General features: G+C 42.0%; 1 protein-coding gene across 1 annotated transcript in view; it reads right to left on the reverse strand.

The window, feature by feature from the left end:
* VPS28 (VPS28 subunit of ESCRT-I) overlaps positions 1-12,747 on the reverse strand; it is a 103,296-nt gene that overhangs the window by 46,867 nt on the left and 43,682 nt on the right. The window contains exon 3 of the mRNA XM_063948745.1: positions 3,991-4,092. Coding sequence (XP_063804815.1) covers positions 3,991-4,092 — 102 coding nt within the window. The remainder of the gene's footprint in view (positions 1-3,990; positions 4,093-12,747) is intronic.

Consider the following 12,747-nt stretch of genomic DNA (forward strand, 5'->3'; position numbering starts at 1 on the left):
TGACATCAATACCGGGGCACACTCTACATGACATCAATACTGGGGCACACTCTGCATGACATTAATAAAGGGGCACACTCTGCATGACATTAATACCTGAGCACACTCTGCATGACATCAATACCGGGGCACACTCTGCATGACATCAATACCGGGGCACACTCTGCATGACATCAATACCGGGGCACACTCTGCATGACATCAATACCGGGGGAAAACACTCTGCATGACATTAATACCTGAGCGCACACTGCATGACATCAATACCGGGGGAAAACACTCTGCATGACATTAATACCTGAGCGCACACTGCATGACATTAATACAGAGGGCACACTCTGCATGACATCAATACCTGAGCACACTCTGCATGACATCAATACCGGGGCAGACTCTGCATGACATCAATACCGGGGCACACTCTGCATGACATCAATACCGGGGCACACTCTACATGATATTAATAAAGGGGCACACTCTGCATGACATTAATAAAGGGGCACACTCTGCATGACATCAATACCGGGGCGCACACTGCATGACATCAATACCGGGGCGCACACTGCATGACATCAATACTGGGGCACACTCTGCATGACATTAATAAAGGGGCACACTCTGCATGATATCAATACCGGGGCACACTCTGCATGACATCAATACCGGGGCAGACTCTGCATGACATCAATACCGGGGCACACTCTGCATGACATCAATACCTGAGCGCACACTGCATGACATCAATACCGGGGCACACACTGCATGACATTAATACCGGGGCACACTCTGCATGACATCAATACCTGAGCACACTCTGCATGACATTAATACCTGAGCACACACACAATGCAGAGATTATATCACATTAATACTGCAATGTACCCTTATATCACAGCACAGCCCAGAGACTGGAGGATATAGCAGACAGCAGGTAGAGGCACTCAGTCACACACAATGCAGAGATTATATCACATTAATACTGCAATGTACCCTATATCACAGCACAGCTCGGAGACTGGAGGATATAGCAGACAGCAGGCAGAGGCACTCAGTCACACACAATGCAGAGATTATATCACATTAATACTGCAATGTACCCCTATATCACAGCCTGGAGACTGGAGGATATAGCAGACAGCAGGTAGAGGCACTCAGTCACACACAATGCAGAGATTATATCACATTAATACTGCAATGTACCCTTATATCACAGCCCGGAGACTGGAGGATATAGCAGACAGCATGTAGAGGCACTCAGTCACACACAATGCAGAGATTATATCACATTAATACTGCAATGTACTCCTATATCACAGCACAGCCCGGAGACTGGAGGATATAGCAGACAGCAGGTAGAGGCACTCAGTCACACACAATGCAGAGATTATATCACATTAATACTGCAATGTACCCTATATCACAGCACAGCCCGGAGACTGGAGGATATAGCAGACAGCAGGTAGAGGCACTCAGTCACACACAACACAGAGATTATATCACATTAATACTGCAATGTACCGTTATATCACAGCCCGGAGACTGGAGGATATAGCAGACAGCAGGTAGAGGCACTCAGTCACACACAACACAGAGATTATATCACATTAATACTGCAATGTACCCCTATATCACAGCACAGCCCGGAGACTGGAGGATATAGCAGACAGCAGGTAGAGGCACTCAGTCACACACAATGCAGAGATCACATTAATACTGCAATGTACTCCTATATCACAGCCCGGAGACTGGAGGATATAGCAGACAGCAGGTAGAGGCACTCAGTCACACACAACATAGAGATTATATCACATTAATACTGCAATGTACCCTTATATCACAGCCCGGAGACTGGAGGATATAGCAGACAGCAGGTAGAGGCACTCAGTCACACACAATGCAGAGATTATATCACATTGATACTGCAATGTACCCTATATCACAGCACAGCCCGGAGACTGGAGGATATAGCAGACAGCAGGTAGAGGCACTCAGTCACACACAATACAGAGATTATATCACATTGATACTGCAATGTACCCCTATTTCACAGCACAGCCCAGAGACTGGAGGATATAGCAGACAGCAGGTAGAGGCACTCAGTCACACACAATGCAGAGATTATATCACATTAATACTGCAATGTACTCCTATATCACAGCACAGCCCGGAGGATATAGCAGACAGCAGGTAGAGGCACTCAGTCACACACAATGCAGAGATTATATCACATTAATACTGCAATGTACCCCTATATCACAGCCCAGCCCGGAGACTGGAGGATATAGCAGACAGCAGGTAGAGGCACTCAGTCACACACAATGCAGAGATTATATCACATTAATACTGCAATGTACCCTATATCACAGCACAGCCCAGAGACTGGAGGATATAGCAGACAGCAGGTAGAGGCACTCAGTCACACACAATGCAGAGATTATATCACATTAATACTGCAATGTACCCTATATCACAGCACAGCCCGGAGACTGGAGGATATAGCAGACAGCAGGTAGAGGCACTCAGTCACACACAATGCAGAGATTATATCACATTAATACTGCAATGCACCCCTATATCACAGCACAGCCCGGAGACTGGAGGATATAGCAGACAGCAGGTAGAGGCACTCAGTCACACACAATGCAGAGATTATATCACATTAATACTGCAATGTACCCTATATCACAGCCCGGAGACTGGAGGATATAGCAGACAGCAGGTAGAGGCACTCAGTCACACACAATGCAGAGATTATATCACATTAATACTACAATGTACCCCTATATCACAGCACAGCCCGGAGACTGGAGGATATAGTAGACAGCAGGTAGAGGCACTCAGTCACACACAACACAGAGATTATATCACATTAATACTGCAATGTACCCCTATATCACAGCACAGCCCGGAGACTGGAGGATATAGCAGACAGCAGGTAGAGGCACTCAGTCACACACAATGCAGAGATTATATCACATTAATACTGCAATGTACCCTTATATCACAGCCCGGAGACTGGAGGATATAGCAGACAGCAGGTAGAGGCACTCAGTCACACACAATGCAGAGATCACATTAATACCGCAATGTACCCCTATATCACAGCACAGCCCGGAGACTGGAGGATACTCACGTGTAATGTAAAAACCTGTCCTGTTCAGGCGGTATTACAGGGAGACATTGCCCAGCAATCCCGGAGACCTGCTGCTGCTATGCTGTAAGATGGCCGCCTGTGTCTCCTGTGAGGGAAGATGGAGAGTGAGGCTGCTCCAGGGCGGGAAATCTGCTGGAGACGGCGCCCAGAGGTGGGGGAGGAGCTACAGGTCAAGCGCTGCCTCCCCATGCTGGCCTTCCACACCAGGTACTGCAGGGCCTTATTACACCTAAACCTGTGCCCTTATGCCCTGGTGGTCTACTGGATTTCCTGCTCGGTGACGCCAGCGCCGCGGTCCATCTCCCCAGACCGCGGGTAGAACGCGATTTAATGGCAGGTCCAGATAGGAGACCCCCTTACCTGCCTCCCGGTAGCAGCCACGTGAACCCAGGTAGCATTTTCACGGCTTATGACCACGGACATCCCTACCACAAGTACCCTGTCAAGCCAGCGGGAGTATGCGGCGCCGCTTGGGAGGTGATGAGCTGCAGCGCTGAAGTGTCACATGACTTACAACGCTGCCAGCTCATGAAGAAAAAAGTAAATTTAGTGACCTGCTACTTTAGGCACCAACTACAAAACTGAGCTCACAGTACCTGGAGGCGGGGTTATAGAGAGGCCCCAAAGCATCTTGGGACAGCTAAAGCTTTGCATGTTAGTGCCTGGGATCCAGATCCATCTCTACACCCTGATGTTTCCCTGTGGAAACCCTATGTACCCTGCTGCAGAAATAATAAATTTAGAGGCAAAAAATCCTAGAAGCAATTTTACTAAACAGATCGGCTAACGCCGTTTCTGGAACCTCATCGGATCCCGCATTTATACACAACACTCACAGAGACGATATCCGCAATGCAGCGATTCAGGTTTCCTTTATCATCCTTGATGGTGATTGGTCGATCTTCCTTAATACGCTCCATAGCCAGAGGACAGTCCAGCTGTGGAAAGAGAGAACCATTTACAGTGAGTGCTACATACCCGTGTGCCACCTTCACCCACTCCAGCAGCCCCCCAACAAATGTTCCCGGGTTCCTGAGCCACACCCGGAGCACCAACCCTGAGCACTTCACACTGTACAGGAGCAACTAGGAACTTTGGGTGGACCCTCTGGAGGACAGAACGGACCAATACCAGGTAAGTTTGTTTCTCTGTATTTATTATGGTGACACAATGGGTGGTGATGGTGGCGGGGCGCTCCAGTTACATAGAAGGAAACAGGAATGAGATGTGTGCGGCGACATGACAAAGAATTCAGCGTCACGTATCGGTAAGGCCGGGAATAAATACAGAAGGAGAGGGGAAGAGGCCACAGATAAAGTGAAAGAACATTAGTAAAAATAAGGTGGATGAAACATTTACAGAGGAGAACGTCCTAACAGAACTCTAATAACTATAAGAGTGTAAATCAATGGGGCCAGATGGGAAACACCCAATGCTCTCTAATATCTTCCGTACGTGGTGACACTGCAAAACGTGAGAAAGGGAAAGTATGCAGACGACACAAAGATATACAACAGGGTAGACACACCAAGAGGGGGAAAGCAAATGACTGGGGATCTCCGTAGACTAGAGGAATGGTCAGGAGTCTGGCAATTACAGTTTATTACCAAGAAAACACAAAATCATGCACTTGGGTCTCAAAAATCCACAGGATAAATATAGTATTAATGGCACTATTCTGGGAACTACTGAGGAGGAAAGGGATCTAGGAGTCACTATCTCAGGTGACATATAGGATAAATATAGTATTAATGGCACTATACTGGGAACTACTGAGGAGGAAAGGGATCTAGGAGTCACTATATCAGGTGACATAAAGGATAAATATAGTATTAATGGCTCTATACTGGGAACTACTGAGGAGGAAAGGGATCTAGGAGTCACCAACTCAGGTGACATAAAGGATAAATATAGTATAATGGCACTATACTGGAAACTACTGAGGATGAAAGGGATTTAGGAGTCACTATTTCAGGTGACATAAAGGATAAATATAGTATTAATGGCTCTATACTGGAAACTACTGAGGAGGAAAGGGATCTAGGAGTCACTATTTCAGGTGACAAAGGATAAATATAGTATTAATGGCACTATACTGGAGACTGAGGAGGAAAGGGATCTAGGAGTCACTATCTCAGGTGACATAAAGGATAAATATAGTATTAATGGCACTATACTGGACACTACTGAGGAGGAAAGGGATCTAGGAGTCACTATCAGGTGACATAAAGGATAATATAGTATAATGGCACTGTACTGGGGACTACTGAGGAGGAAAGGGATCTAGGAGTCACTATCTCAGGTGACATAAAGGATAAATATAGTATTAATGGCACTATACTGGAAACTACTGAGGAGGAAAGGGATCTAGGAGTCACTATTTCAGGTGACATAAAGGATAAATATAGTATTAATGGCTCTATACTGGGGACTACTGAGGAGGAAAGGGATCTAGGAGTCACTGTCTCAGGTGACATAAAGGATAAATATAGTAATAATGGCACTATACTGGAAACTACTGAGGAGGAAAGGGATCTAGGAGTCACTATCTCAGGTGACAAAGGATAAATATAGTATTAATGGCACTATACTGGAAACTACTGAGGAGGAAAGGGATCTAGGAGTCACTATCTCAGGTGACATAAAAGGATAAATATGGTATTAATGGCACTATACTGGAAACTACTGAGGAGGAAAGGGATCTAGGAGTCACTATCTCAGGTGACATAAAGGATAAATATAGTATAATGGCGCTATACTGGGAACTACTGAGGAGGAAAGGGATCTAGGAGTCACTATCTCAGGTGACATAAAGGATAAATATAGTAATAATGGCTCTATACTGGAAACTACTGAGGAGGAAAGGGATCTAGGAGTCTCTATTTCAGGTGACAAAGGATAAATATAGTATTAATGGCACTATACTGGGAACTACTGAGGAGGAAAGGGATCTAGGAGTCACTATTTCAGGTGACATAAAGGATAAATATAGTATTAATGGCACTATACTGGAAACTACTGAGGAGAAAAGGGATCTAGGAGTCACTATTTCAGGTGACATAAAGGATAAATATAGTATTAATGGCACTATACTGGAAACTACTGAGGAGGAAAGGGATCTAGGAGTCATTATCTCAGGTGACAAAGGATAAATATAGTATTAATGGCACTATACTGGAAACTACTGAGGAGGAAAGGGATCTAGGAGTCACTATTTCAGGTGACATAAAGGATAAATATAGTATTAATGGCGCTATACTGGAAACTACTGAGGAGGAAAGGGATCTAGGAGTCACTATCTCAGGTGACATAAAGGATAAATATAGTAATAATGGCTCTATACTGGGAACTACTGAGGAGGAAAGGATCTAGGAGTCACTATCTCAGGTGACATAAAGGATAAATATAGTATTAATGGCTCTATACTGGAACTACTGAGGAGGAAAGGGATCTAGGAGTCACTATCTCAGGTGACACAAAGGATAAATATAGTAATAATGGCGCTATACTGGAACTACTGAGGAGGAAAGGGATCTAGGAGTCACTATCTCAGGTGACAAAGGATAAATATAGTAATAATGGCACTATACTGGAAACTACTGAGGAGGAAAGGGATCTAGGAGTCACTATCTCAGGTGACATAAAGGATAAATATAGTAATAATGGCACTATACTGGAAACTACTGAGGAGGAAAGGGATCTAGGAGTCACTATCTCAGGTGACATAAAGGATAAATATAGTAATAATGGCGCTATACTGGAACTACTGAGGAGGAAAGGGATCTAGGAGTCACTATCTCAGGTGACATAAAGGATAAATATAGTAATAATGGCTCTATACTGGAACTACTGAGGAGGAAAGGGATCTAGGAGTCACTATCTCAGGTGACATAAAGGATAAATATAGTAATAATGGCACTATACTGGAAACTACTGAGGAGGAAAGGGATCTAGGAGTTACTATCTCAGGTGACATAAAGGATAAATATAGTATTAATGGCACTATACTGGAAACTACTGAGGAGGAAAGGGATCTAGGAGTCACTATTTCAGGTGACATAAAGGATAAATATAGTAATAATGGCACTATACTGGAACTACTGAGGAGGAAAGGGATCTAGGAGTCACTATCTCAGGTGACATAAAGGATAAATATAGTAATAATGGCACTATACTGGAAACTACTGAGGAGGAAAGGGATCTAGGAGTCACTATCTCAGGTGACATAAAGGATAAATATAGTATTAATGGCACTATACTGGAAACTACTGAGGAGGAAAGGGATCTAGGAGTCACTATTACAGGTGACATAAAGGATAAATATAATATTAATGGCGCTATACTGGAAACTACTGAGGAGGAAAGGGATCTAGGAGTCACTATCTCAGGTGACAAAGGATAAATATAGTATTAATGGCACTATACTGGAGACTACTGAGGAGGAAAGGGATCTAGGAGTCACTATTTCAGGTGATATTATGGATAAATATAGTATAATGGCACTATACTGGAAACTACTGAGGAGGAAAGGGATCTAGGAGTCACTATTTCAGGTGACATAAAGGATAATATAGTATAATGGCACTATACTGGAGACTACTGAGGAGGAAAGGGATCTAGGAGTCACTATTTCAGGTGATATTATGGATAAATATAGTATAATGGCACTATACTGGAAACTACTGAGGAGGAAAGGGATCTAGGAGTCACTATTTCAGGTGACATAAAGGATAATATAGTATAATGGCACTATACTGGAGACTACTGAGGAGGAAAGGGATCTAGGTGTCACTATCTCAGGTGACATAAAGGATAAATATAGTATTAATGGCGCTATACTGGGAACTACTGAAGAGGAAAGGGATCTAGGAGTCACTATCTCAGGTGACATAAAGGATAAATATAGTATTAATGGCACTATACTGGAAACTACTGAGGAGGAAAGGGATCTAGGAGTCACTATTACAGGTGACATAAAGGATAAATATAATATTAATGGCGCTATACTGGAAACTACTGAGGAGGAAGGGGATCTAGGAGTCACTATCTCAGGTGACATAAAGGATAAATATAGTATTAATGGCACTATACTGGGAACTACTGAGGAGGAAAGGGATCTAGGAGTCACTATCTCAGGTGACATAAAGGATAAATATAGTATTAATGGCACTATACTGGAAACTACTGAGGAGGAAAGGGATCTAGGAGTCTCTATTTCAGGTGATATTATGGATAAATATAGTATTAATGGCGCTATACTGGGAACTACTGAGGAGGAAAGGGATCTAGGAGTCACTATCTCAGGTGACATAAAGGATAAATATAGTATTAATGGCACTATACTGGAAACTACTGAGGAGGAAAGGGATCTAGGAGTCACTATCTCAGGTGACATAAAGGATAAATATAGTATTAATGGCACTATACTGGAAACTACTGAGGAGGAAAGGGATCTAGGAGTCACTATCTCAGGTGACAAAGGATAAATATAGTATTAATGGCACTATACTGGAAACTACTGAGGAGGAAAGGGATCTAGGAGTCATTATCTCAGGTGACATAAAGGATAAATATAGTATTAATGGCACTATACTGGAAACTACTGAGGAGGAAAGGGATCTAGGAGTCACTATTTCAGGTGACATAAAGGATAAATATAGTATTAATGGCGCTATACTGGAAACTACTGAGGAGGAAAGGGATCTAGCAGTCACTATCTCAGGTGACATAAAGGATAAATATAGTAATAATGGCTCTATACTGGGAACTACTGAGGAGGAAAGGATCTAGGAGTCACTATCTCAGGTGACATAAAGGATAAATATAGTATTAATGGCTCTATACTGGAACTACTGAGGAGGAAAGGGATCTAGGAGTCACTATCTCAGGTGACATAAAGGATAAATATAGTAATAATGGCGCTATACTGGAACTACTGAGGAGGAAAGGGATCTAGGAGTCACTATCTCAGGTGACATAAAGGATAAATATAGTAATATTGGCACTATACTGGAAACTACTGAGGAGGAAAGGGATCTAGGAGTCACTATCTCAGGTGACATAAAGGATAAATATAGTAATAATGGCTCTATACTGGAACTACTGAGGAGGAAAGGGATCTAGGAGTCACTATCTCAGGTGACATAAAGGATAAATATAGTAATAATGGCTCTATACTGGAACTACTGAGGAGGAAAGGGATCTAGGAGTCACTATTTCAGGTTACATAATGGATAAATATAGTAATAATGGCACAATACTGGAACTACTGAGGAGGAAAGGGATCTAGGAGTCACTATCTCAGGTGACAAAGGATAAATATAGTAATAATGGCACTATACTGGAAACTACTGAGGAGGAAAGGGATCTAGGAGTCACTATCTCAGGTGACAAAGGATAAATATAGTATTAATGGCACTATACTGGGAACTACTGAGGAGGAAAGGGATCTAGGAGTCACTATCTCAGGTGACATAAAGGATAAATATAGTATTAATGTCACTATACTGGAGACTACTGAGGAGGAAAGGGATCTAGGAGTCACTATCTCAGGTGATATTATGGATAAATATAGTATAATGGCACTATACTGGAAACTACTGAGGAGGAAAGGCATCTAGGAGTCACTATTTCAGGTGACATAAAGGATAATATAGTATAATGGCACTATACTGGAGACTACTGAGGAGGAAAGGGATCTAGGAGTCACTATTTCATGTGATATTATGGATAAATATAGTATAATGGCACTATACTGGAAACTACTGAGGAGGAAAGGGATCTAGGAGTCACTATTTCAGGTGACATAAAGGATAATATAGTATAATGGCACTATACTGGAGACTACTGAGGAGGAAAGGGATCTAGGTGTCACTATCTCAGGTGACATAAAGGATAAATATAGTATTAATGGCGCTATACTGGGAACTACTGAAGAGGAAAGGGATCTAGGAGTCACTATCTCAGGTGACATAAAGGATAAATATAGTATTAATGGCACTATACTGGAAACTACTGAGGAGGAAAGGGATCTAGGAGTCACTATCTCAGGTGACATAAAGGATAAATATAGTATTAATGGCACTATACTGGAAACTACTGAGGAGGAAAGGGATCTAGGAGTCTCTATTTCAGGTGATATTATGGATAAATATAGTATTAATGGCGCTATACTGGGAACTACTGAGGAGGAAAGGGATCTAGGAGTCACTATTTCAGGTGACATAAAGGATAAATATAGTATTAATGGCCCTTTACTGGAAACTACTGAGGAGGAAAGGGATCTAGGAGTCACTATCTCAGGTGACATAAAGGATAAATATAGTATTAATGGCACTATACTGGGAACTACTGAGGAGGAAAGGGATCTAGGAGTCACTATTTCAGGTGACATAAAGGATAAATATAGTATTAATGGACCTATACTGGAAACTACGGAGGAGGAAAGGGATCTAGGAGTCACTATCTCAGGTGACAAAGGATAAATATAGTATTAATGGCTCTATACTGGGAACTACCTAGGAGGAAAGGGATCTAGGAGTCACTATCTCAGGTGACATAAAGGCTAAATATAGTATTAATGGCACTATACTAGAACTACTGAGGAAGAAAGGGATCTAGGAGTCACTATCTCAGGTGACATAAAGGATAAATATAGTATTAATGGCACTATACTGGAAACTACTGAGGAGGAAAGGGATCTAGGAGTCACTATCTCAGGTGACATAAAGGATAAATATAGTATTAATGGCTCTATACTGGAAACTACTGAGGAGGAAAGGGATCTAGGAGTCACTATCTCAGGTGACATAAAGGATAAATATAGTATTAATGGCTCTATACTGGGAGCTACTGAGGAGGAAAGGGATCTAGGAGTCACTATCTCAGGTGACATAAAGGATAAATACAGTATTAATGGCACTATACTAGAACTACTGAGGAGGAAAGGGATCTAGGAGTCACTATTTCAGGTGACAAAGGATAAATATATTATTAATGGACCTATACTGAGGAGTACTGAGGAGGAAAGGGATCTAGGAGTCACTATTTCAGGTGACAAAGGATAAATATATTATTAATGGACCTATACTGAGGAGTACTGAGGAGGAAAGGGATCTAGGAGTCACTATCTCAGGTGACAAAGGATAAATACAGAATTAATGGCACTATACTGGAAACTACTGAGGAGGAAAGGGATCTAGGAGTCACTATCTCAGGTGACAAAGGATAAATATAGTACTAATGGTTCTATACTGGGAGCTACTGAGGAGGAAAGGGATCTAGGAGTCACTATCTCAGGTGACATAAAGGATAAATATAGTATTAATGGCACTATACTGGAACTACTGAGGAGGAAAGGGATCTAGGAGTCACTATCTCAGGTGACATAAAGGATAAATATAGTATTAATGGACCTATACTGGAAACTACTGAGGGGGAAAGGGATCTAGGAGTCACTATCTCAGGTGACATAAAGGATAAATATAGTATTAATGTCACTATACTGGGAACTACTGAGGGGGAAAGGGATCTAGGAGTCACTATCTCAGGTGACAAAGGATAAATATAGTATTAATGGCACTATACTGGAAACTACTGAGGAGGAAAGGGATCTAGGAGTCACTATTTCAGGTGATATTATGGATAAATATAGTATTAATGGCGCTATACTGGGAACTACTGAGGAGGAAAGGGATCTAGGAGTCACTATTTCAGGTGACATAAAGGATAAATATAGTATTAATGGACCTATACTGGAAACTACTGAGGAGGAAAGGGATCTAGGAGTCACTATCTCAGGTGACAAAGGATAAATATAGTATTAATGGCTCTATACTGGGAACTACTGAGGAGGAAAGGGATATAGGAGTCACTATTTCAGGTGACATAAAGGATAAATATAGTATTAATGGACCTATACTGGAAACTACGGAGGAGGAAAGGGATCTAGGAGTCACTATCTCAGGTGACAAAGGATAAATATAGTATTAATGGCTCTATACTGGGAACTACTGAGGAGGAAAGGGATCTAGGAGTCACTATTTCAGGTGACATAAAGGATAAATATAGTATTAATGGCACTATACTGGAAACTACGGAGGAGGAAAGGGATCTAGGAGTCACTATCTCAGGTGACAAAGGATAAATATAGTATTAATGGCACTATACTGGAAACAACTGAGGAGGAAAGGGATCTAGGAGTCACTATCTCAGGTGACAAAGGATAAATATAGTATTAATGGCACTATACTGGAAACTACTGAGGAGGAAAGGGATCTAGGAGTCACTATCTCAGGTGATATTATGGATAAATATAGCATAATGGCACTATACTGGAAACTACTGAGGAGGAAAGGGATCTAGGAGTCACTATTTCAGGTGACATAAAGGATAATATAGTATAATGGCACTATACTGGAGACTACTGAGGAGGAAAGGGATCTAGGAGTCACTATTTCAGGTGATATTATGGATAAATATAGTATAATGGCACTATACTGGAAACTACTGAGGAGGAAAGGGATCTAGGAGTCACTATTTCAGGTGACATAAAGGATAATATAGTATAATGGCACTATACTGGAGACTACTGA

This window comes from Pseudophryne corroboree, assembly GCF_028390025.1.
Source record: "Pseudophryne corroboree isolate aPseCor3 chromosome 2 unlocalized genomic scaffold, aPseCor3.hap2 SUPER_2_unloc_2, whole genome shotgun sequence".
Lineage (NCBI taxonomy): Eukaryota > Metazoa > Chordata > Amphibia > Anura > Myobatrachidae > Pseudophryne > Pseudophryne corroboree.